General features: G+C 47.6%; 1 protein-coding gene across 1 annotated transcript in view; it reads right to left on the bottom strand.

Annotated features, from left to right (window-relative positions):
• The window catches only part of HKDC1 (hexokinase domain containing 1), a 44,893-nt gene extending 23,649 nt beyond the window's left edge, over positions 1 to 21,244 (bottom strand). The window contains exons 1-7 of the mRNA XM_029931807.1: positions 21,182 to 21,244; positions 16,317 to 16,479; positions 9,855 to 10,003; positions 9,625 to 9,744; positions 4,387 to 4,482; positions 3,273 to 3,372; positions 813 to 996 (exon numbers count right to left, since the gene is read on the bottom strand). Coding sequence (XP_029787667.1) covers positions 813 to 996; positions 3,273 to 3,372; positions 4,387 to 4,482; positions 9,625 to 9,744; positions 9,855 to 10,003; positions 16,317 to 16,479; positions 21,182 to 21,244 — 875 coding nt within the window. The remainder of the gene's footprint in view (positions 1 to 812; positions 997 to 3,272; positions 3,373 to 4,386; positions 4,483 to 9,624; positions 9,745 to 9,854; positions 10,004 to 16,316; positions 16,480 to 21,181) is intronic.
• Between the last annotated feature and the right edge of the window lie 5,475 nt (positions 21,245 to 26,719).

The following is a 26,719-nucleotide window of genomic DNA, read 5'->3' as shown; positions in this document are numbered from 1 at the left end:
TACATTTATTCTTTTTTTGAGAGACAGAGATAGAACGTGAGCGGGGGAGGGGCAGAGAGAGGGAGACACAGAATCTGAAGCAGGCTCCAGGCTCTGAGCTGTCAGCATAGAGGCCGATGCGGTGCTCAAACCCACAAACCATGAGATCATGACCTGAGCCAAAGTCAGTTGCTTTACCAACTGAGCCAACCAGGGGCCCCACACAAAAAATTATTTTAAAAATGTCTTTTCGTTCAACAACACCTAGTGAGCTGCAACAGCGTGCACGGCACTGTGTGCAGAACGGCGAGCTCTGAGAACTCAGTGTGCGGGGGAGGGGGGCAGGCAGGCCCCCAACAGTTACTCCACCGGCGAGTGCGGGATGAGGGCTGGGAACGACCCCAGGGGCTGTGATGAGTCTCTGAGAAAGGGGGGTGCAGGGGAGCCCTGGAAACACAAGTGAGCGCCTTGCCTGAGCCCTGCTCCCTCGGGCCGCATCGGTCTGTTCTGTGGCCCCGCGTCCGAAGGCACCAAGAGGGCAGGACCCGAGTCACCTGGTTCACAGCGGGTCTCCCCTGCCTCACACATATGTGCTCCAGACATAGGGACTGAATTTGAATCAGGATTATGACCTGGGGGACATCACTCCATCTCCTTGCCTTCACTTTCCGCAGGTGTCCAGTGACACTGAAGCCCAAGCCTCGCCTCGCAGAATCACTGTGGCAGGTAACTAGTCACACCTAGGAAACCTGCCAGGTACGAGGTGCACCTGAGGGCCTGGGAATTTACTGTAAATACCGAGGCCCCCATTCACAACTCACGAGGGGACTCACAGCTGCTTCCCGGGGTTGAGAGAGCCAAGGTCCAGCTCGCGGTCAAACTCGGTGCGGATGTCTTCCAGGACCCCGTCGTCCCCAAAGGCCCCCCACTCCGTGTTGATGCACATCCTGCCCTCGTCGCCTTCCACCAGGTCAATGTTGCTCATGTCCTCCATGTAGCACGCATTGGTGCCAGTGCCTGAACAAGGGATCAGAGCGAATACGCAAGGCGGAAGGGCTCCCAGCTGGGCAAAGACAGAGAGAACTCTTCACTGCCTGAGAGTCCTCTGCATGTCCCACAAAGTGCTTTTGATCCACTTCCTGGGGCCGCTTCTCACTGAGGAAGCAGCTTTGGCAAGCCTGGAGTTCATGAGGAATAAAGCTGACGCGTCAAGTCTACACTTCTCAGTGGTTAATGGTTTGCAGTCATGAATGGGTGGATTGTGAAGTCCCTGATGAATATGGATGAGAGCTGACAAAGCACATTTACAAAGAGGAGGATGAGTTAACCTAACCTTGCAAATTGAAAAAAAAAATCACCAACCCACAGTCAATTTTTTTAATCCTTTCTCTAAGCTACTTAGCCTCCACACTATCTGACACTAAAAATATTCTTTACTCATGGCCCGCCATAATTGTTCCTAGCATGAGCTTTATCTTTATCTTTGACAGTGATTAGCTACGACGTAAGAAAGCAGCATTCCATCCTTCGAACACAAAACTCCAAGGAGATCCTCAGACACCAGAGTCCTGGGGAGTGACAGCAGGTGGACACAATCTGGGACCCGCTGGGAGGACGGAAATGTTCTAGTCGGGTTGTGGGGATGGCTAGGAAACACAAAATTTACTAAAAATCATTGAATCGTATCCCTTAAATGAGAGGATTTTTATGGCTCGATAAAGCTGCTTTAAAATATATTTTTTAAAGGATCCCCCCATCTGATGCTCTGGTCTGAGGATTTTTTTTTTTTAATTACAGTTTATTGTCAAGTTGGTTTCCATAAACGCCCAGGGCTCATCCCAACAAGTGGCCTCCTCCATGCTCAACACTCATTTTCCCCTCTCCCCCACCCCCATCAACCCTCAGTTTGTTCTCAGATTTTAAAGTCAGCATGAGAAATTAGAATGAAATACAATACCTAGAAAAAGCTTTCCTAAGAAAAGTATGGACACTGTTTAGACCTGGCACCTGATCTGCAGGTGGCCACACGTAGACACCAAGACGCAGGGGACAGTGGCTAGAAGCCGGGACTGGCAAGCGCCCATCCCATTGTGAGCTGTGGGGCTCTGGAAATGGGAAGGCTGATCAAGCTCCTTGGGTGTAAAGATCCTGCCCTTTGAGCAAGTCAGGCTGAGGAGAAGGGCTGGAAATTTAAGAAAAAGCAATTCAGAAAACTCCCCAATAGTGGTAAGGGAAGGGGGAGGTGGCAGGAAATATTCAAGAACAGTCGATAAATCCAATCCACTTGGTTTTACTGTCTGCCATGCTGCCTTCTCACGGCCACCTCTGGCAGACCCCCTCCCAGCTCAAGCATTGAGAATCACCCACCGGGCACCCTCGAGGTGCTGCGACGTCCCTGTTCCAGGCCCCCACCATGTCCCGTCCCCACTCCAGGGACAATGGCCTCTTGACTAGTCACCTTGCTTCCACTCTTGCCCCCAGTAGTCCATTCTCTCTGGCTGACGCAGCAGGCAAAATGAGCTTTTTAAAAATGCACCCTCCATTTATCCATTCCCCCACCCAAATCCTCCAGGGCCTTCCTGCCTCCCCTCGGGGTAAAAGCCAAAGACCTTACGGTAACTGTGTCCTGTGTCCTGTGCAGTCTGCCCAGTCCTGCCCACTCCCACCTGAACAGCCAATGACTCAGCCTTCCCTCACTTGGGCTCAGCCACCATTCAGCTCTTTGGGGCTCCTCCAGCATCCCAGACGCAATCCCACTCAGAGGCCATAGGCTTCCTTTCTCCTTCTCCAGGGACCCTCTTCCTCTCAGTTTCCACGTTGCCCCCTCCTCCTCATCACCAGGTCCCTCAAATGTCACCGCTTAGAAAGCCCTGCCCTGACCGCCTCGCCACACTCACTCTCAGTCACACTACCCTGCTCATCTGTTGTCATCACACAAGCCGCCACCTGAAGTTCTATTACTTGCTTAGCCCGCTCAGGCTCTCCCCCACTTCCCCACTGAAAGCTTCATGAACACCAGAACCTCTAAGTGTAACCCACCACTGAAAACCCAATACAGAGCAGGGGGCCTAGCACACAAAAGGCATTCAGTAAATACTCGCTGAATGAATGGATGAATGAGAACGAATGAATGAATGAATGGCGACTGAATGTTTTAATTTTCTATTTCCCTATGTTACTTCTCATAAATAGAAGGTGCCAATACCCTCCCACAGAGTTTACTCAGTTTGCTAAAACTAAGCCCCAGACTAGCCCCTTCCCCTGACCCAGAAAATCAAGTCAAATTCAGTTACCAATGATGACACCAACTTCACAGTAGGGATCGTCATAGGCGCACGTCATCATGGTCCCCACGGTGTCGTTGACCAAGGCCAGGATGTCCACGTCTATGTCCTGCTCGAACACAAGTCCCAAAGGACATCAGTGGGTGAGGAGGAGGCACTACCCCTTCATCCGTCCCCACAGAAGAAGTGAAAGCGGGGAGGGTAGCTGAGACAATCACTAGATCCTGCCTGCTGGGCCTGCCTGGAAGAAACAAGGCCTCTGTCAAGGTCGGGGTCTAGAAAAGAGGAGGGCAGCTGTAAGCTAAAGAGTGGAACCCATGCCCCTGCCCTGTGGGTGAAGGTCTCCACAGTGGAAATATGAGTGACAGACTACCAGGACTGCACCTTTCCCTGAGAAACACCAAAGAAAGCCTGTTGATCCTGAGAGCAAAGTCCTCCCCCATGGGGACAGCCCCAGCTAAGTCCTCTCCACGGGCAGCACTAGGGACATCCCATCTGGGTTTCCCATGTTGACATGTCAACTTGGGTTATTACCCCATGGTTCCCCAAGGTTTGGGGGAACACTTTAAAGTAAAATGAAACAATAAAAGAAAAACACAAGATACAAAAGATTATGATTGCATCTTGAAAGAAAAGGGTACACATCAAAACCTTCCTCTTGTTGTCAGGATAACAAATCCCTTGGGTTTATTTGTGTGCTTTTTGGCTCAGCAAGGAGCATGTCTTGCTTTTTCCCGTATTTAGATTATTATAAAATTTACTCAACGAAAAGAGACAGTCCGCGAACAGAGAGTGGAAAATAGAGACAGCCAGACTGGAAAGAAGCAATCTTCTAAGCCCAGAGAAGAAAGGTGGGGTTACAGCAGCACACCGCATAGGGCCTAACCCAGACCCTCGGAGGGGGCTGGACCGCCTCTCAACAGCAATTGGAACCAGCTCCACGTACCAAGGCTCACCAATGGGTTCATCCAAATGGGTCACAGTTGGTCACACCTACAGTGAGACCTTCCCTAAGATCAGTCCCGTCTCTGGTTCCCCATCTGGGGCAGGCACAGTAGGAGACCCCACCTCAAGAGAAATGGGCAGGGGCTGGGGGAGCCCCCCACCCCGGTGAATCCCTCACCTTGTGTTTCCGTATAGCTTTGGTCAGACAATTCACTACATCTGTGTCTTGGACTCCCCGGGCCTTAAACTTCTTGGTCCATGAAGTCAGGATGCCCTGGGAGATTTCAGAGCCGGTTAAAGTGAGGAAGGTGCTCAGTTCTGAAACTGAGTGACAAACATTTCATGGCATAAAAGTGCATCCCCACAAATTTCTCTTTTAGCTGAATTGCCCCCAATTTTTTCAACATTCCTTCAGAGGGTTTTTCTAATAATCTAAACATCTTTATTTCATGTGAGCAGTTTGAAATGGCATACACAGTGGCAGAAAGAACAAGTGCTGAGGAGTCCGAACACTTGGACAAGGCATTTAACCTCTCCAAGCCTTAGTTTACTCATCTGTGAAGTGGAGAAGCGTCATCTCCCTGCCTCTCCCGCAGAGATAATCTGATGGAAATACCTGGCACGCGGTCGATACACATTGCATGTGCAGAGCACGTGGTCTGCCAGGTCCACAAAACAGAACTGGCATGGTGTTACCAGGCAGGACTCCTTTGGGAACTTAATTTCAACTTAGAAAAACAGTTCTCTATTTGCATTATCAACTATTTGCTTAAAATTGGTGTTTCCCAGAGCACCTCATTGGCTTAGTCGGTAGAGCATGCAACTCTTGATCTCAGGGTCATCAGTTTGAGCCCCACATTGGGTGTAGTAGAGATTACTTAAAAATAAAAATTTGGGGGGGGGGCACCTTGATGGCTCAGTCAGTTGAGTGTCTGACTTTGGCTCAGGTCATGACCTCACAGTTCGTGGGTTCAAGCCCCGCATCAGGCTCTGTGCTGACAGCTAGCTCAGAGTCTGGAGCCTGTTTCAGATTCTGTGTCTCCCTCTCTCTCTGACCTTCCCCTGCTCAACCTGTCTCTCTCTGTCTCTCAAAAATAAATAAAAAACAGAAAAAATAAATTAAAAAATTTTTAAATAAAAGCTTTTATTTTTGAGAGAGAGCGAGCTTGAGTGGAGGAGGAGCATAAAGACGGGAGCAGAGGATCCCAAGCGGTCTTCGCACTGACGGCAGTGAGCCAGATATGGGACTCGAACTCACAAACTGAACTGTGAGATCATGACCTGAGCCGGAGTCGGATGTTCAACCGACTGAGACACTCAGCTGCCCCCAAAATAAAACCTTTTTTAAAAAATGGGTGTTTCCCAAGAGTTTTGTAAAATAGCAAATAATCATAGAATGTTTCAAACGAGAGGAGAATTTTGGAAATAAGAGATGTGCTCAGGTCCTCACCGTCAAACGTAGCCCAAATTCATAAATTCCTCGACCACACCCTCCCAATCCCTTCAGTTTATGGCTAGAGAATCCGGGATGTATTAGAGAGGAAGGAAACTGCTCTAGAAATGTGAAGGGTCCAACTGGAACGCAGTCGTCAGGACTCCTGAGCAGCGACAAGATCTTTCCCCCTGCACCGCAGCGCCACCTAGTGGCAACCTCCCTAACTTCTGCCTTCGTTGATTATGGGAACATCCCTGCTTCGAATAAGAGATTGCAGGGTAGAGTCACCCTCAAGTGTGCTAGAGACACGGGGGACTTACTGAGGGCAGAGCGTATGGGGGAGCGGGGAATAAATGCTTGTGATATTTAGTTACGTGGGAAAAAGTACATACAATTATATTTTCTAAAACTGCATACAGCAATAACATCAGTGTTTACCATGGACATGACTGGAAGGAAAACCAGGGGGTATCTCTGAAGGCTGGGATTAGAGGTGATTTCTATTTTCTTCTTTAAACTTTTCAGTTCCTACCCTCACCCCTCTCTCTCTCTCTCTCTCTCTCTCTCTCTCTCTCTCTCTCTCTCTCTTTCTCTCTCTCTCTCATTGAAAACTATTACCATTTTATCATCAGAAACACACATACCAAAAAATTTCTGTCTATCCAAGACTTTTCTGTTCCCTTATTTAAAAACAACAAAAGAAAACAACCACAGCACCGCGACCTCCCCTCTTAATTCCCAGGCTCTTATTTTCTTTAGTCATTTGTGAGTTTCACAAAGAAGCATCCTTGGCCACCCCATCATCAGGAAGGCCTTCCCTCCCCCCCTCCTTCTGCACTCAGTTCATCAGCCCCCACCTTCTCCAAGCCCTTAGTTTAGTTCTGCAGCAGAACCATGACTAAATAGTTATGCCCACACTGAGTTGTTATTACTAGTGCATTTCCAGTGACGGAAGCTCTTCTACTTATCTTTAGGCTTCACTGAAAGGCAGTTTAGGGGAGGGGGTGAGTATATAAAATACAAGTAATTCAACTATACTTTGATGAGAAAAACATTTTCCCTTCCTTGATATATTCAAGCCCTCTTCCCTAGTTGTTTTTTTTTAAACATTTATTTATTTTTTTGACAGACAGAAACAGAGCATGAACAAGGGAGGGTCAGAGAGAGAGGGAGACACAGAATCTGAAGCAGGCTCCAGGCTCTGAGCTAGCAGTCAGCACAGAGCCTGACGCAGGGCTCAAACCCACAAACCGTGAGAACCTGAGCTGAAGTCAGACATTCAGCCAACTGAGCCATCCAGGCACCCCCCTCTTCTTCCCTAGTTTAAATGTTACCTGAAAATCCTTACTGGGGAAATAACAAAATGTGTCAAAGTGCTTCCAGGCACCTGCTGTCATTTTAAACACAGATCTAGGGCTATGTCTCTGGAAAATATGGGCGGGAGCCTGTGAGCTTGGGCTGTGGGGCCTTGGGCAAGTCTTTAACATCTCTGTGCTGCAGCTTTCCTCATATATGAAATGGAAATAATCATATCTATTTCATATGACTGCTAGGGGATTTTAATGAGAATACACATAAGGAGTTCAGTACAGTGTAAGATACACTGCCAAACTCAGATACAGTGCCATTATCACCATCATCATCATCACTGTTATATAAAGATGCTGGCAGAGATTTGACTTAGACAAATGCCAAAATCCCAGATAACAAACTATACATGCACCCACCAGTTATCAAGAAAATATACAAGTTTGGTTCTCAAACTCAGATGAACTCCAACAGAGCTTGAGAAGTCTCTTCCTTCTTCCTGGGGTCTCCCTTTATAAGCTTGAATAAGAGGTGTTTAATTATTTGGTGAATCTAATCTCAAATCTGGAGGCCTGATTCCCAACGACCCGCCCCCCCACTTCCTCTACAGACTCGGAGACCCCCGCCCCTGCAGCCAGCAAAGACAATGACACCCCATGGCCACGCCTCAACTGGCCTCCTCTAACGTTCTCTGAAAGCTTCTTAATAACTTTTTTATTTAAAACATTTTAATGGTTTTTTTTGAGAGAGAGAGAGAGAGAGAGAACACAAATGAGGGAGGAGCAGAGAGAGGGAAACACAGAATCCAAAGCAGGTTCCAGACTCTGAGCTGTCAGCACAGAGCCTGATGCTGGGCTTGAACTCATGAACAGCAAGATCATAATCTGAGCCGAAGTTGGACACTTAATTGATTGAGCCACCCAGGCGCCCCTAATTATTTTTATTTTTATTTTTTTAAGAGAGAGAGAGAGCACACGCTAGTTGGGGAGAGGAAGAAGGAAGAGAGAGAATCCCAAACAGGCTCCATGGTCCACATGGAGCCCAATGCAGGGCTCAATCCCACGACCCTGGGATCATGACCTGAACTAAAATCAAGTCAAATAAACTGACTAAGATACTCAGGCACCCCTGAAACTTTTATACTAATTTTTTCTAATCTTTTTTTAAAAAATTGTATTTATTTATTTTGAGAGAGAGAGAGTGCATGTGTGCATGTGTGGATGGGGAAAGGGCAGAGAGGGAGGGAGAAAATCCCAAGGATGCTCCGTGCTGTCAGAGCAAAGCCCAGTGCAGGGCTTAAACTCACATAGAATGAGATCATGACCTGAGCCCAAATCCAGAGTCAGACACTTAACCAATTGAGCCACCCAGGTGCCCCTAATCCCTGTTTTTATAAAATAATAAAAATGTGAACCTCAGCCCATCCCCTGTATTGACGAATCGTGGCAAGTTCCCATTCAGTGGAATCAAGTAAATGACTGATTGTACATTTTAGTGGTCAGATAGTTAACAGTCAGCTATTAAATTCAAGACATCATGCTATAGACCCTGGGAGTGGAGGAAAAGATTAATATAAAATAGGACCTGCCCTCTAGAAACATCTGTCAAATGGACTGAGAGACGAGTCGCATAGGGACAGTCGTTGTGGTGTCCCTACAGCTACCATTGATGCCCCAGGCACAGTGTTGGGCACGTTGCAGAGTTTTGTCTAAGCTTCCCCTCAGCCCGGCAAGTAGCTATTATTATTCCCATTTTACAGATGGGAAAACAAAGGGCTCAAGAAGTTAAGTAATTTGACCGGGCGACACAGCCTGTTCTGAGCCAAGATTCAAAGTGGGTGGCACGTGAAAACCCACTCCTTTTCCACTGTTCCACACTGATAAGTGGCTAGTCCACGCCGACAATAGCAAACACATCCCAACGCGGTCTGTGATATCAAGGTGCTCCATGAATTGATTGTCAGCTGAGTGTCACGACCAGTATGTGCAGGAGGAGATCATGGGCCACCACCCCACATAGGTATGGCCTGGGGAGACCTGACTCTTGACCATGACCCCCTGGCCCCAGAAAGCTCAATGTCCTTTTATATGGTCCCTATTTGTTTTTGCAGATGTACATAGATTGGGTTTGACTCCTTCCTGTTTGTCAACTGAACATCTGAGATACAGAGACGAGACCCCAGCTGGGTAGTGACAACACGGTCACTCTAATGACCCACCTGCATCCTCCTCCTAGGGGCTCACTGGGGAGTGAGACTCCCTGAGCCTTCCTGCTCTTATTCAGCTACGTCAGCCGTGCTAAGTGCGGTCCCCAGACCACCAGTGTCCGTGTCTGTCACCCAGGAGGCTGTGAGAAATCCAAATCGCAGGCCCCCCTGATTAAGACACTCTCGGGTGGGGCTTGGTGATCTGTCTAACAAGCCCTCTAGGGGGTTCCCACACAGCTAAGTCTGAGAACTGAAGGGTAAAACTATTCTGTTGTTGTGTGCTGTGCCCATGGTCAAGTGCAAAATCAAGTCTGCCGCATTTGCCAATTCTCTGCCTCACATTTCCACCTGCAAAAAAGGGAAAAAACAAAAACAAAAAAAAGACAAGAAAACTCTTGCTGATCTCTCCTGTCCCCAGCCTGACTCCTGAACATGCTCACATTCTCCAGCCCCAGCACGAGCCTTACCTCTTCCAATTTCGTCTGCCTGCAGGGAAAAGAAAAGGTTAGGCCAAGGGGCAATTTCTTATGCTTCAACCCTTTGGTCTTCATGAAGTCTGCCAGACAGTCAGCCACGTAGTCAAACAACTACAGAGAGGAGAAAGCACAGGACACTGGGCTAAGGCATGGTCGCTTGTAAACCTGAGGTCAAGGCCTTCCCCTCCCACCTCCGCCTCATAGAGCCCTTGCCCCAATACCTCTGAGCCATTTCCTCGAATAATTTCATTGGGTGTTGGGTAGAACTGACTCTCCATCTGGACGTTTCTTTTCCCCTCTTCAGAGACCTTCACCTTCAAGACTCGAAACTTGGACCCTCCAAGATCCAGGGAAAGAAACTCCCCATTTTCTATTAAAAAAACAAAGTTATCATTTATCGAAGGTCTGTTATATGGCAAACTCTGCTTAGAAGTTGGACACGTAATAAATGTCCCTAAATCTCACAACCACCCCATGAACTGGGTATCACTATGCCCAGTCGCTGAGACCCTAGAAGACAGCCACTGAGCTGAGCTCTCCCATTAAGCGGCGGAGCTGGGGTGTGGCCCAAACGTGCCGGACTCTGCAGCCAGGGCCCTGCCCCTGGGCCACACGGTAGGGCATAAATGTGGAGGCGAATGTAAACCCACTTCAGGCAGGTGGTATTAGAAATGGGGCTTGGGGTGCCTGCATGGCTGTTGGCTGAGCATTTGATTCTTGATTTTGGCTCAGGTCTTGATCCCAGGGTCATGGGATCAAGCCCTGTGTCAGGCTGTGTGCTGAGCATGGAGCTTGCTTAAGATTCTTTCTGTCTACCCCACTTGTGTGCTTTCTCTCTCTAAAAAAAGAAAGAAGGAAAAAATAAATGGGCCTTGAGGAGGAGGGAGTCTATTGTAGCATGCCACAACCAGGCTGAGATCAGATACTCCAGGTGAGGGCAAAGTGCTGGGAAGGCAGAAGGAAAAGGCAGGGAGGTGTGCAAGGAAGAGAGACCAGCCCCATACAAGCCTCAGTCTCATGGGCAGAGGGGAAGGACTCCAGAAGGGAAAAGAGACAGGGACCAAATGATAGCCCTTAGGGGGCCAAGGATCGTCATATTTGGGACCAGAGCAAGCCCAGTAATAGACAGATGCTATTAATAAAAACGCAGGAATGACACATGTGTTAGGGCAAGGCAGATCACTTTGGTGACTTCAACTCAGGATCCCGCCAGAATTCCTCCAGGACTCTTGCCAGTGTCTGCATCAACCACAGACACAGGATAGGAATGCGGGTGTGAAAACTCTTGAACCGACAAGCCTTTGTATAGAATTATCTGCACCTGAAAAGTGGCTACAGGTAAGGCACATGTGGGACTCCATGACTACAAATCTGGTCACCCAAGTGGCCTTGTTTTGTGCTATGTGACCCTAGACACAGCTGTGTGGCTGTAAGGGACCAGCTGGCCATTCAGATTTACTTCTTGTGAAATAAAACACAGTGAGAAATTGCTAGCTGGTGGTAAAAACCAAAGTAGAAGCATCCCCCAAACCAGAGGCCAGTGGAGGAGCCAAGGTGGCCCTATGGATGTCGGCTGAAACCATGGTGGGAAACTCTGACTCCGAGGTCCCTTGCAGCCTGAGCTGTGTGTCTCCCTTTTGCTTTCTGCATCTTACAACAGCTCTTTTCTTCACCCGGCTCGCCTGGGTTCTCTGTTCCTGGCAGTCAAAGAGCTAGAGACAAGCCCTCCTGAGCAGTGCTCTGCAAACTTCAACGTGCATGTGAATCTCCCAAGAATTTTAACATGCAGACTGCATGATTCAGTTTAGGCGGGGTCGGAGATTTTGTGGGTTTTTAAAAAAATGTGCATATGCACATATGTATGTAATCTCTACATCCAACATGGGGCTTGAACTCATGACCCTGCGATCAAGAGTCTCATGCTCTTCCAACTGAGCCAGTCAGACACTCCTGAGATTTTTTTGTTTTAATGTTTATTTATTTTTGAGAAAGTGTGTGTGAGAGAGCAGGGGAGGGTCAGAGAGGGAGGGAGACACAGAATCCGAAGCAAGCTCCAGGCTCTGAGTTTCAGCCCAGAGCCCCATATGGGGCTCAAACCCAGGAACCGTGAGATCATGACCTAAGCCAAAGTCGGATGCTTAACCAACTGAGCCACCCAGGCGCCCCGAGGTCTTATATTTCTAAACAAGTTCTCAGGTCTCTGCTACAGGTCTCTGGACCACAGTTAGAGTTGCACAGGCTTAGTCATTTACAGACTCAGCCAGCTGGATCTTTTGTGGAGCTTATTTGGACAGCAAGATTCTTATCTCCCTAGATCAGCCCGGAAAGAAGCCTGTTGGAGCCATTTGTTACTCATGAAGGGAATCCAGGGACCTGAGACTGTGCAATTTTATTAGCCTTCATCACATACCAAGCAAGCGGTGCTTTCACAGATATTATCTTAAGTAGAAATAGGGATGATCACACAAGCCGTGTGTGAACATTTACTGAGCGCTGACTGTGTGCCAGATAACACCCCAGGGGCTAGGAAGGCACAAGGAGGGCAGGGAGTCAGCACCCCAGTGAGGGCAGAACGAAGCTGAGTGCTGAGGAATGCGAGGGAGGGAGGCAGGCTGCAGGCCTGAGGAGGTCCCAGGGAGGAAACCTGGAGCCAAGGAATGAGCTCACATAGCGAGGGGAGGGTCTGCTTCTGAGGAAAGAGGGAGGTGTGACAGAAATGAGGCCAGTAGGTAGTCTCGGGATAGACTAGGGAAGGTCTGGTAAAACTGCCCCGCCCCAAAGGGCTTGAGCTTTATCCAGAAGGTGAGGGGAAGCCATACAAAGATTTTAAGTAAGGGAGTGCTAAGCTCTGATTGAGATTTGGGGAAAAGGCCTCCAGCACCAGTCAGAATAGACTGGAGGATTCCAATGACAGAGGAGACCCCTCTGCTGCGGTTCAGGTGGGAAGTGATCTGCAAGCCTAGCGGAGTGTAGCAGGGATTCATCCCTTCCTCTGGGCACCAGTGCTGTCACCAGTGTGCAATCCCCAGGCTCCCCCTGTGACTCGAGATGCAATTTCATGGAAGCCACCTGGTATGGTCCCTGGTGTGACTTTGACCTGAAAGAAAGGACTCATTGGACCCTGAGGGAGGGAGGGCCTGCCGAGAAGAAGAGGCAGTAGTAGCAGTGGGGCCGTCAGGATTGCTATAGCGATTATTAAGATTATTATGACCGGCCATCGTGGGGACATAATGTACAACACGGTGACTGTAGTTAATAATACTGTGTTGCATATTTGACAGATTGCTAAGAGGGTAGATCTCAAAAGTTATCATCAGAAGAAAAAAAGAAACTTGCCAATATATATGTTGCCGAATGTTAGATTCACTGTGGTGATCATTTTGCAATATATACAAACATCAGATCAGAAACTAATACAATGTTGCATCAATTATATCTCAATAAAAATTTTAAAAAATTAAGAGATAATGATCTTCCAAGAGGGTGAGACTGCCTTGACAATCCGCCTCTGTAGATAACCCTTCTGTGACCTTCCAGAAGCCCCAGGGTTTCCTTCTCCTAAGCCACCCCCAGGGTTCATGCCCCAGCGCCTTCCCATTCCTGCACATGCGCACTGACTGAGTGTGTGGATGCCCAGAGATTCAGAATCTCCAAGGGGAGACACCTGAGAAACCACATGTTCAGGCATTGCTCTAGGTGAGTCTTTTGTTTTCTGTTTTTACTTGTTTTTTGAGCAGGGGAGGGGCACAAGTGAGTGAGGGGCAAAGAAAGAGAGAAAGAGAAAAGTGGGGCTCACCCAGGAATCATGTTCACCTGAAGCAGGGCTCACTCCAACTCACCTGAAATAGGGCTCATACTCACCTGATAGGGGACTTGAACTCATGAACTGTCAGATCATGACCTGAGCCGAAGTCAGATGCTTAACGACTGAGCCACCCAGGAGCCCTCCAGCTGAGTCGTGTACTCAGGTGAGTAGGGGACCCCTGTCCTAAGGCAGACCCCCGGGCGTAGCAGCTGACTAAGTCAGGGCTCCCTGGGCTCCTGCTCACAGCTCCCCCCTCAGTAGCAGCAGCCTGAGTCAGGCCCACAGAATCACAGTCACTGTCACAAACATGTGATGGGCACTTCCCGTCGCCTCTCCCTCATGACTGGTAGAGGATAAGGCACAAATGCTAACACTTTTCAGGCACTTCGTAAGAACAGCCAGTTGCAGCCCCCTCACTGAAAGGCCGGGACAGAGCTAAGCTCTAACAACTTCCTCCTCTCAGGTAGGTTTGGATAAAAGGAAGGGAACTGCAGACAGTGGGTGAACTCAGGATTTCTCTGGCGACTGCCTACATTTCTGAAATGGAGCCCTCCGTGGGCTAGTAGCATTTTATTTGCTTGTTTTCGTTAGTAACCGTGAAGTTACCCCAGCAGCTCACAGGAGCCACCGAAGACTTGGGGCGATATGTGGGGGGTTTTAAAGCACTCCCTCCACGTGACTCCCAACGACCCCGACGGCTTACTGATGCGGACAGGTGTGCAGTGGTCCTGGACTTACCAAGGCCACTTGGCCCCAGGGGCCCTGGATCCCGAGACGTCACTGCAACAGGATCACTGGTGAGATTTATTATGTGATGAGAGGCTCTGAGGAGAGAGTGAAGAAAGGAGGCGGTGCCTCCTGGCCTGAGGCTTTCTAAAAAGACTTGTCGGTTTCATTTTTGAACCTTCTGGAAATAGCCAGGGCCAGGAAGACACATCTCCAGACCATCAAAGTCACTTTCCCTCACTTCTGGGGACACACCTCTGCAGGAGGAACTGAAGCCAGGAAGCTGGGAAGACTTGGCCCTGGTGCCCCACCCCCACCCCCGCCAGACACACACCCATGACTCAGGTCCTTACTCTGAATGGCCCTGGATGACCTGTGACCCTTCAAGGACCACAGTCCCCTGGGTACTCTCATAGAGCAGCATCTGGAACTCAGTAGAGTTTTTAGAACAGGACTGTCTCTCTCCAAAGCTTAAGTCCCTCCAGGAACATGCCAACCATGTCACGCACCCACCACTGAGGGAAGAGGACTTTCACATCACAGTCCCCGGAGAACTCTCAAATGGCAGAAACTCCTTGACCCAGTCATTAGCCCACAGGAACCCAGAACCCAGCTAATCAATCAAAGCCCCTAGGAGCTTCCTAAACTTTAGCCCCTGTTCCTTTAAGAGCCCCAAAACCCTCTCTGGAGCTTGGTGGGAGCACTGGGACCCTGACACTGGGGGAGTTCATTGGTCCTCAGTGTCCCATATGACCTGGGCAAACAGTTACAACTCAGGGTTCTTAGGGGATAAGAACACTCCCGACCACCGAAGGTGCCTGGTAGACACCAGTTCCTGTCCCTCCTGTGGCTCTGCCACAGGCTGAGAATGGAGGAGTTGGGATGGGAACTTGTGGATTCCCTCTAGAGATCTCTATGGTCAGCAAAGTAATAGTTCCCCAGAGATATCCACATTCTGGGATGCCCCAGTGGCTCAGGCAGTTGAGCATCCAACTTTTGATTTCGGCTCAGGTCACGATCCCAGTGTTGTGGCATCAAGCCCTGCCTCAGGCTTTTGCTCAATCTCTCTCTCAAAATTAAAAAAAAAAGGTTGTCCACATCCTAACCCCCAGATCTATAAATATGTTAGGAAGGCAAAGAAAAATTAACATTATAGATGGGATTAAAATTGCTCATGGGTTGGCCTTGATTTTGGAAGCTTACCCTGGAGTATCTGAGTATGGCTAATGTGCGATCTCACAGGGTCTTTAAATGTGAGAGAGAAGCAAAAGGATCCGAGTCAGAGATTTAAAGATGCTACGCAGCTGGTTTGGAGATTAAAGGGGGCGTGAGCCAAGGAATGCTGGTAGAAAACGCAAGGAATGAGATTCTACCCTGAAACCTCCAGAAGGAACGTGGCCCTGCTGACAGCCTGATTATAGCCCAGTGGGACCCAGTTCAGACTTCTGACCTTCAGAGCTGTAAGAGAATAAATATGGATGGGTTTAAGCGGCTACGTTTGCAATAACTTATAGCAGCAATGGAAAAAACAAAATACAGAGGCCAACTGTCTCAATTTACAGATAAAGAAGTAAGGCTAAAAGTTTTGCCAAAGGTCACTGAGAAACGGGCCTAGAACCCAGTTTTCTTGAATGATCATCTATTCTTCCTTCTACTACATCATGTTGTCTTCCATTACTTACTATCCGGGCCTAGAATCAAGATACCTAGGCATGAAATATAACTTATTATCCATTCAACAAATATTTCAGGGCCTGGTGTGCATCAGGCACCAGGTTAGGTGCTCAGAACGGCACAGACACTGCCGTCAGGGAGCCCCGGCCCAGTAGGGAGCCCCAGCATGGGAATGCCTCGTAGATGGAGGCCATGACCGCTACCCTGGGCCTGAAGAGCCAGGTTGGTGTTCATGAGGGGAAGGATGTTAGATGCTCCAGCAAGTGAATAAACAAAATGTAGGGCCAAGGTGAGCGGAGAAAAAGCAGGGTACATTTGAACTTCGGTTCAAAACGTTTGGTGTTGAATAGACTGAAGCAGAAAGACTTGAAGAGGAACGTGCACAGAGGGCTGGAGAGATAAGCCAAGGGGACAAGTCCCCTGAGCCAAGAAGAAAGCGGTGGGATCAGGGTCCCTGGCGGCCCTGAGCCCCACTCACCTGAGCCATCTGGAATGGCCCTGACAAAGGTGGGCAGCATCTTCACGGAGGCTGTGGGGTTGGTGTCCTTCCCCAGGCCCTTCTGCATTTCAGCCTGGAACCGAGCCATGATGTCCAAAAGGGTCTCATCGGAGAGCCGCATGTGATACAGGAACCTGTCCACCTGGAACAGACGCCAGGGTGACCAGAGTTGCCTGCTAGGAGTGCTTGTCCTCCACTCCCATCATGAAGCCGCATTTCTGACTCTGGGGACAGTGTCATGATGTCCATTCCCACAGGTTCCCTGCCTGACCCCTTACCAAGCTGCAGACAAGGTAGGGAATTGGAAGAATGGAATGGAAGGCTGGGAGGTAGGAATGTATTCCTCTGAAGGGCAAGATCTAAGGAAGAAAGGATTCTCCCATTTTTCTGATGGGACAATAGAGGGCAAAAGCTACAAAGGATTCAGGGTTTCTAATTCCCAGTCTAGGGCCTGCACCACTGTCCCATTGCCTCTCCATTGCAAGAGTAGCTTGAGCTTGAAACTTAAATTCCTAAACTTGGAAGCTTTCATTTCCAATGATGACAATATAGATCCAAACTTGTTTCTCTTTGTTCATGGACTGCTAGGAAGCTCAGCTAAATTTAATTTCCAACTGCAATCGCTAAATTCTAGTCCTTTATATTGTCATTCTGCTTTTAACTGAAGTTGTTCTAATTAAGATGATGTTTAAATTTTAAAGCCAGCTCAAGGTGCTGCTGAAAATGGGTGGGTAACACCCATGAGTGGGCAAAGGCCCACTGCCCTGATGTAGAGAACTTATAAAAATCACTGTGGCTGTGCTCAGTAGAACTGCTTCCTCTTCATGCTAATGCTCATCATTTGGTAGTGGCAACCTGGATTCCTAGGGCTTACCGGAATGGATGACTGAGGGGGGGTCACAAGTAGGGACAGTGGCATAGAAGCCCTGTATTTGCCCCTCCTGCTTTATATACACATACTGAGCAGCCTCTCTGCCCGTCCAGCCCATAAGGAGACTTGATCCCAGCACATTTCTAGAGGAATCACTCTCCCACACTTTTCTCAAAGACTAAGACCATCCATTGCAGTCTACAAAGTGCTTTCATGTACACAACCTCATTCAGTCTCCCCGACATCGCTCTGAGGCAGCCAGGTGAGCCCAGAATTCTTGCTGCTGATTGAGCAATGAGGACTCTAAGCCTCAGAGTCATGAAGCGGCACTGGGAGAGCTGTAAGTGAATGGCAGCCTTGGGACTGGAACCCAGTCTGGTTTTGCTGGTTTTGCTTCACAGCTCTGTGCAGGACACAGGAGCCCAACAGGGACATTACACCAAAAGCACAGGGGTCACATGACCTTTATCATAGGACAGGTGCCTAGTCATCACCCAGGCCTAGTGGGTGGCATCCCAGTCCAGTGTGGGGCCAATATGGAGACCCAAGCCAGTGAAATGGCCCATGGCTCCAGGGACTTGGGGCCAGAGAGAGGCCAGAAAACCATCAGAGAGCCATTAACAAAAAAGGACAATTGGGCTTTCAGTGTATTTGAGGAGATAGGATGGAACCAGGTCATGCTTCATTAAGGGCTTCCTGTTCACCCTGAGTCTCTTTATGACTAATTGGTTGGCACAGCCACACACATGGAGAAAACTGATGGAAGGGCCGTGACCCAAGTAATGGGGGCTTGGGGAAGGAGGAGACGCACTACACGGGAACGAAACTTGCTCCTTTTCCACCCCAAGGCCCCTGAGACATGACCCTGAACCTACTGCTCATTTTGCTAAGCACCCAAGAGAACTTCTCCAGTGTCTGCATAGTATCATCCCTCCCACAGGAGACGTGGGTCTGAGGCCCCAGAGCAGTTTAACAGTCATTCAGAACTTTGGGTTACTGCTCAGTAAGTTCAAGTCCTAACAGAAAGAATGTCAACTTAGCAACCGTTTCTTGTTTATTCTTTGTACCTCCCACAGGACCTGGTACAGTAGCTAGAAGGGAAAAATGAAACACATGTTGGGGGGAAGGCTATATTTTAAATCCAAATAGCTGATTTGGGGCTTGTGTAACCAGACACATTCTTTGCAGGCATTAAGAGAGAGTGTTTGAGTTGCAGAAAACCAAGCACACTTTTGGAAAGATTCTGAGGCCCTGAAACAGGGTATCTTCTAAAAAGGAAGAGCCAAGGGGCGCCTGGGTGGCTCAGTCAGTTAAGTGTCTGGCTTCGGCTCCGGTCATGATCTCATGGTTCATGCCTTCAAGCCGCGAGTCAGGCTCTGTGCTGACAGCTAGCTCAGAGCCTGGAGCCTGCTTCAGGTTCTGTCTCCCCCTCTCTTTCTGACCCTCCCCTGCTCATGCTGTCTCTCTCTCTCAAAAATAAATTTTAAAAAAATAAAAAATTTAAAGAATTAAAAAATAAATAAAAGAGCCATTACACAGTACATTTAACATAAGAAAAGCAAATTCAAAAACATAAGCTCAAACCTGCTGAATGATAAAACGTGGGAGCCGGAAGTGACTTTAGAGATCACTTAGTCCAAAGGTCCCAGATGAATCAACAGTCATAAAAAGGTTCACCTCTTTGACCCGGTGATTTCAGTTCTGAAAACCTAACTTTATGATAATCCCAAAGATGGAGAACATTAAACACATTCCAGTGTTTTTCATAACAATATCTTAATTGTTAAAAAATGTTTTTAAAAGTAGTCAAGTGTCAGGGGCACCTGAAAGGCTCAGTTGGTTAAGAATCCAACTTCCGCTCAGGTCTTGATCTCATGGTTTGTGAGTTGGAGCCCTGTGTCAGGCTCTGACAGCTCAGAGCCTAGAACCTACTTCAGATTCTGTGTGTCTTTTTCTCTCTGCCCTTCCCCTGCTTGCACACTGTCTCTCTCTGTCTCTCAAAATTGAATAAATGTTTAAAAAAAATTTTTTAAGTAGCCCAGTGTCCAACAAGAGGGAAAAAGTTAAATTATAGTATATCCAACATGATTAACTATTAGAAGATATTAAAATGATAATTATGAAGAAATGGGAGAACTGTACATAACTGGTTATAACACAACAGTAGGTGAAGGACACAAGGTTCAGGACTGTGGGTGAGTTCGAAATAAACCCTACCAGAAGGGCTTCCACAGGGCACATCTGTAGAAGTGTTTGTGAGAGGGGTGGCAATGAAGGTCAAGTTTCCCCTTTTCATAATACTGACCTACTCAACTGTAAAAAGTACACATTGAAAACCTAACCAGTCCTTCTCTTATGAGTGAACAATCTACAGGTCAGTGACCAGACTCAGCCCAGTGTTATCAATAGGCCAAATAATGTCAATATATTGAATTAGAAAAGAAACTACCAGCGTGGTGTTTCCTTCTTTCCTTCCTTTCTTCCTTCCTCCCTCCCTCCCTGTTTTATTTTGTTTTGTCATCATTTTAATATTGGTATAGGGAGATATAAAAAAAAATTGTTCCAGGGTCTAAATAGCAACCCTCCAGGGCAAGTGTGGCCCAGGATCCTTACTCTCTGGAAGCAGGAAGCACAGAAACTAAGGAGGGGACAGACTACCTGACCCTGGAGAGAGGGAAAGGGCCTGTGCCTTTTGACCAGGTGTGTTTTCACCACGTAGAGGAGAGCACGAGCCCATGTTCTCAGAACCTGTGACTCATCCAGCAACCCATAAACCAGATGTCCATACTATCTCAGTCACCTGTTACTTAAGTGGCCACAGGGCGCTCCCGACTATCCCTACAGCTCACTCTTCAGCTTTCTAGAAGGGGAGAGAGGGCGATGGGAAGGGTCAACCTCAGGCCTTGACAAAAGCTCACGCTCCTCCCCGAGGAACAAATCCATGGAGGCTGCATCTGGGCTGGTGGACAGACGTGTCCCACCTGGTTCTAGGATTTAACAAAGGTGCCCAAGGAAATGAAACGAATTTGCATAACCAAAAGGAACGGTTCCAAAGACTTCCCTCTTGGGTTTTGCAGAGATGCCACGAAGGCTTCTTCTTTACTAAGTGGGTAATAATGGAAAGTGAATCCTTAGCTGTGCCATTTAGGACTTTTCTACCTCCTTAAGAAGCCAGTAGATGACTCTGTGAAACTAAGCAGTAAGTGAAACTTAAGACAGCTTAAATCAGATGGATTTACAATACTTTAAGATTTGCTGTAACTTCTAACCCAAATCTCTAATGAACTGAATTTAGTGGAGGTTCATCCCACCAAGCACGTGAGGGCTAGAAGGGGCCACGTTTTCTCTCTGTGTTTGAAAAGCGTGGAGGCATCAGGGCACAATGGAAAGTAGGCCAGGGGAGTCAGAGACTTGGGTTTAATCCTCACTCCTCACGTCACCTTAAATACTTGGGTGACCTTGGCTAAGTCTGCCTGCTGAGAGAACTTCCGTTATCTGTAAATTGGCAGAATAATGCACCATGGCAAATGGCCATGGCAATAATAAATATTTCAATTATTGTACATTAAAACCCACATCCGTCTTGGTTGGTTCCCATTCTTTCAAGCAGATGAAGAATCACGTGAATTATTTTAAAAGTTCTCAAAATTTCTCTCCCCTCCTTCATAGCCTTTCCCCTCAAACATCCCTTACAGCAAACATGATTGTCTTTAATTTTTCTGAAGACTTTCCCTTCACCCACACCCATTGATATCTGCCAGGAAGTGCTGAGTGAAATGCAGGCTCCGGACAATGCCTAATGCCCACCCTGTGGGAGATTTACTTCCACTCCCCGCTCCCCGAGTCCTTTACTGGTCCTGTGCTCCCTGTGTCTTCTCTAATAAGCGTTCTTAAATCCTCTTGGATGTAGCCACAGTATCAGTTCTGTCAGTGAAGGACGGGCCAGGTATCTCTCAGCTTTGCGAGCCCTTACCTTCTTGATCTGATCCTCCTTCAGCTTGCTGAAGTAAAATGCCATCAAGTGCACCGCAAACATTTTCCCCAAGTTTGGTTTCTCCTGAGATGAGCAGAGATTTCCGTGCAGCGCTCACTCTCCCTGAGTGCTGCCCACACCCGGTCAGGCTGGAGGCCTCCAGGAACTAGGTGCTACAGATTAAATACTTCCAGGCTGCTTCGTTCAATGATTAAACTTCGCCCCCTCGCTCTGGTCCCTCCCTCCGGCGTACACTTGATGGTCTAATAGGAGGCTTGGGACCTTAGCTGAGGATTGGTGGAGGCGAGGCAGGGAATGGATTGCTGGACTCCCTGAGAACCGGGTGCCACAAAATCCCATTGCTAAGCAACACTCCAGTCGGCGCTCCACCAAGCCCACTCAGCCAAGGAAAATCTTCCGAGAAGCTCGGCGTTAAACAAAGCCAACTTTGAACCAGCTGAACTGCTCTGAGAATGTTTGGTCTCAGCCTTTTCTCTTTAGTCCTTTTTCTCTCAACCCAGAGATGTAACTCCTGACTCCTGCCCCTCTGTGGTACTACTGTCTTCATTAAGACTAAAACACTGCCCTGGTCAGGGAGATCTCAAGAATGTTGGGGCAAATCCCTCCATTTGTGACAGATCAGATCTCTTGGCCATCAGCCTGTGGTAATGGAAAAGAACTGATAAAAGTTTATCTATTCGCAGTGATAAGCCAGAAAACTTTGATTACATAGGTAGTGACCCAGGAAAAAATATTCATGAGAAAGAATGAAGTCACCAGTGCTCACCGGAAAGCTGCTGCTGGAGAGAAAGATTGAACTTAGAGACAGGAAATGTCTCATGCCACTGAGCTACTTGGTTACTCAGTCACCTCACTCATCACGCTGGATGTGGGAAGGACCCAGAAAGGGCCGCTGTGTGGCTACATTAGACCCTGCACTCTTCCCGCAGTCATTGGCCAGCTAACAGAATCAGTAACGACTGTGGTGTTACCAAGAGCAGCTAGCCAGGAGGGAGCACTTACTGTTCCCATCTCATAGATGGGAAAACTGAGGCCCAGGAAGGTTAAGTGACTTACTCAAAATCACAAAGCCTGTGAATGGAGCAGTGAGGAGTTTCATTCCAGGGCCTAGCTCTTAACCGATACATAATATTGCCTCTCTTCCTCCTCTGTGAAATGGACACTCAACTGATACCTATTAATAGCCAATGGCTTCCTGTTGGATTGTTGTCAAGAATTCCAACTACTTGGATAGCTAAATACAGAGATACCATTCCAACAAGGTCTTCTCGGTGAGGGGAAACAACAAATGAAGGAATGCCTGACCATAACTTCCCAAAGATTAATCAAATGCTTCCTAAAATTAGCAACTGACCAGATGTTAAGGCAGGTCTGCTGGGCACCCCCAGTGTTTCTCGCTCCTACACAACACCTGCTCTCCAGTACAAGGAAAAACGTGTTTTCCCCGTCAGCTTAGCAGCCTCAGCTTTGTTTGCTCCTCTGCCGCACAACCTCATCAATCAAAATGGTTACTGAACGATTGGCTGGTGAAAGAACCTTCAACTGCTCCCTCTTCAGAATCCACGGATTCTCCCTTCAATGCTCTTTTTTTTTTTAACATTTAGTTATTATTGAGAAATAGAGAGAGACAGAACATGAACAGGGGAGGGGCAGAGGGAAGGGAAGACACAGAATCCAAAGCAGGCTCCAGGTTCTGAGTTGTCAGCACAGAGCCCGACGTGGGGCTTGAACCCACAAACCAGAAGATCACGACCCAAGCTGAAGTGGGACGCTTAACCCACTGAGCTACCCTCTCTCCCGTCAGTGCGCTTTACCCATAGGTTGTGTGGTTGAGCCTCAGGAAGTCTAGCATAAGCACACAGGGTTTGACTAAAATCACTCCAGATACTTTCCTCAGATTGATATCAAACTGTCTCCCAGATTGAGAAACCCTGTCCTTTTCAGTCTGTTCGCCCCTCAGACTATGAACTCTCTTTTGACTCCTTAACTTTGTCTATTACTCAAGCAAACAAAAGTTAACCTTCAGTTGCTGAAACTATTCAGTTCCCCAGACCATGTGGAATTCTTGGTAATCTGAAGCAGCCGTGCTGCGCTGGAGTCTGTACAGGCTGGGATAACATCCTGGGGCAGGTCCTGCCCACAAGTGACACGAGTACTTGTCTTAACTCCTCCATTTAGGAGCGTCTGGGCAGCTCAGTCGGTTAAGCATCCAACTTGGGCTCAGGTCATGATCGAGCCCCATTGGGCCCTGTGCTGAGCCTGCTTTGGATCCCCTGTCCCCTTTCTCTCTGCCTCTCTCTCTCTCTGTCTCTCTGTTCCCCCCCTCTCTAAATAGATAAATAAGCTTTTTTAAAAAAGTCACCTCTGTGGTGCAGTGTGGCACCGACTGTCCTTGACTTGTTCACCATCGGGGAAGAGGTTACAACGGCCAGTGGACAAAAAGACACAAAGCCATGGCTGTTGATGTGTCAGACGGGCAGCCTTTGGAATTTTAATCGGGCAGATGATACCGGAGGATGTCCATCTGTCACATCTTTCCACTTTTAACGTCAGCACATGCGCATCTACATTCCAGGTCTGAGCCAACTAAACTGAGACGTTTAACCACTCTAAAGATCACATACGTTTGGGTCCTGTAGCTCACCCCCCTTACTTGATAGAATAAAGACAAAATAATTCGATCATGGTACCATTTCTCATCTGATTATTCCAGCCCAACACTTAGAATTTTTCACTCTTATTAAATTTCTATGTAACTATTCAAGGATATCTGGGTATGAGTCTTATAAGCACTTATATTTTGTTTAAGAAGAGCCATTTGAGGGGTGGCACTGCTAAGTGACATTTTCGTTAAAGATATTACCCGTCTGACCCAAATCTTTCATAAAAGAAGGGAAGTGCTCTCAGCCTTAGACACATCTCTGTTTCGACAGAACTCTCCCTGACAGCAAGGCCTAAAGATAATCCCTGCTTTTTTTTAAGTACTGAGCATGGTAGGAGGACTAGAAGTTTAATAGAACGCACCTATTTCAGTAAACACTTTTATAGCGTATACTAAGTGCTTTACAAAAGTAATTCCCAGAGCAACTGTCATTTCATTCTCTCCATTTTACAGGGGGAAACACTGAGCCACAACTAGTACGTGGTGGAGTAAGTATTTGAACGCAGGCGGTGCGGCTTCAGAGGCCACGTCCAGCCACTGTGCCATACTGGCTCTCACTAACCTGGAAGCAAAGCAGGGAACCAGGGGCCCAGCCTAGGCACAGCAGCCCAAAGCCCCCGCCAGCACAGTGGAGAGTGCACCTGCCTGGGGACCCCACTTTGGCTTTGCCCTCATTGAAGATGAAGGTCTAGGTTCATATCTGCAAAGCGTTCGTAGCTACTCCAAAGTAAAAGAGATCACATAAAGGAATCCATGTGGCCCACAGCAGGCACATGAAGAGCATCTCTTTAATCTGAGCCTTCACATGGCTAGGGACCCCTTCCTAAACTGCTTTTTTATCTCATCCCATTTGGTCCCTCAGAATAAGAAAGTGCATGCAGCCCTTCCAACACAGCATAACCATAAACCATTAGGAGATACCAGTTCCATTTACTGGCATTACTGGAACAATTAGTAATTTCACAAATATTCTAATCCTGTTCAACTAAAGGAAACAGATCTTGAATTCCGTTCCATATTCTTTTTAATGATAAATTCAGAATTATGTTGTCCACAATAAAAATCAGTCTAACCTGCTGGTATTCCACTTACTGCAAAGAATAAGAGTGTGTGAGAGAGCAAACTTCCATACAACAAAGTCAGTGTAGAAACTTCCAAACCCTGCCAGTAGGTACAGTTACTATGGTGTCTCTATGGGAGCAACCACAAATGAAGCAGAAATGTTAACTTCAGCAAGTTTCAAAAGAATGTTCCTGATCATTTTTTATAGGTTTATTCCTGACCCAGAGGGGATTGGAAATGCTCATGAAGAAATAAGTTGCACACAATTATTTTCACCACAACTCTACATTAAGAGCTGTATTGCAGGACTCCCGTATTTGTTCAGTCGGTTGAGTGTTTGACTCTTGATTTTGGCTCAGGTCATGATCTTATAGTTCATGAGTTCGAACCCCAGGTCAGGCTCTGCACTGGCAATATGGTGCCTGCTTGGGATACTTTCTTCCCTCCTTCTCTCTCTGCCCTCCCCTGCTCACACTCTCTCTCTCAAAAATAAATTTAAAAAACAGTTTACACACACAAAAAATTTCAATCCATGTGGCTTTAACATTTTTCCGAGTAGTTACAATCTCAATTGAACAAATCAGCAAACTTGTAAAAGCAAACGAGACTTCTGGTTAAACATGGAGTAAACACACAAGGAAAAGGAAATGAAATAGTGATTAATAAGAGACCTTAACATAATTTTGAAAGATAGAAAGCTGACAGAGACCAGCTTAGCAGAGGAAACTCTGCAGAATGATTTTGCTGAGGAGACAGAAATGACATTTTTAACTCTAGAAATGCTTAAGAATTGCAGGCCCTGATACCTCAGAAGAGCAGGAGGCAAGGCCTAGTGCCAAAACTGGGGGACTTTTATTTAAAAAGAGCAGTCTGCACCAGGTGTGCTCCTCCACCCAAAGCACGGGGTCACCGACCAGCCACCACGCGTACCAGAGAGCGGGCTTTTATTCACTGCAGAGACTGAACCCCAGAACCTCCAGACTTGGGACCACCAGGCTCCATGGGAAGTGGGAATGAAGCATGAGCCTGAAAATGCGGTCTCCAAGTGAGACCCTCCGAGTGGGCAAGACCTCAAACCACTTTCTGTCCAGTTTCTGCCAGCAGACATCTACCTACAGACATGCCTCCCTCCCTCCCTGGGAGGAGCTAGGGGATCCAGTTTTTCCTCTGGTAAAACTAAACGGCCTTAGATATGGAAAAGGCAAAAGGATAGGGACAATAAGCCGGTCAGGGGGTCTAAAGTAGAGGATTAATGGGGTGTCTGTGTGGCTCAGTTGGTTAAGGGGCTTTTCGCAGGCAGCACGGAGCCTTCTTGGGATTCTCTCTCCCTCTCTCTCTCTGCCCCTTCCCCACTCATGCTGTCTCTGTCTCTCTCGAAAAAAAAAAAAAAACTTAAAAAAAATGTAAAGAAGAGGATTAAATAAGTGAAGCACAGCAGTTTTTAGGGCAGTGAAACTGTTCTGCATGATGCTTTAACAGTACTACATAACGCACTGTTTTGTCAAATCCCATAGAACTTTATAGCACAAAAAATGAATTTAACATATGTGAATATAAGAAAATATTCAGGAGGGGCACCTGGGTGGCTCAGTTGGTTAAGTGTCCAACTTCGGCTCAGGTCATGATCTCACGGCTCATGGGTTCAAGTCCCACATCGGGCTCTGTGCTGACAGCTTGGAGTCTGGAGCCTGCTTCAGATTCTGTATCTCCCTCTCTCTGCCCCTCCCCCTCTTGAGTTGTCTCTTGAAAATAAACATTAAAAAAATGTTTTAAGAAAATATTCAGGAGATCAT

This window comes from Suricata suricatta, chromosome 2 (assembly GCF_006229205.1).
Source record: "Suricata suricatta isolate VVHF042 chromosome 2, meerkat_22Aug2017_6uvM2_HiC, whole genome shotgun sequence".
In the NCBI taxonomy this organism is placed as follows: domain Eukaryota; kingdom Metazoa; phylum Chordata; class Mammalia; order Carnivora; family Herpestidae; genus Suricata; species Suricata suricatta.
The sequence above is the reverse complement of the archived record's forward strand: the minus strand, read 5'-3'. Positions and strand labels throughout refer to the sequence as shown.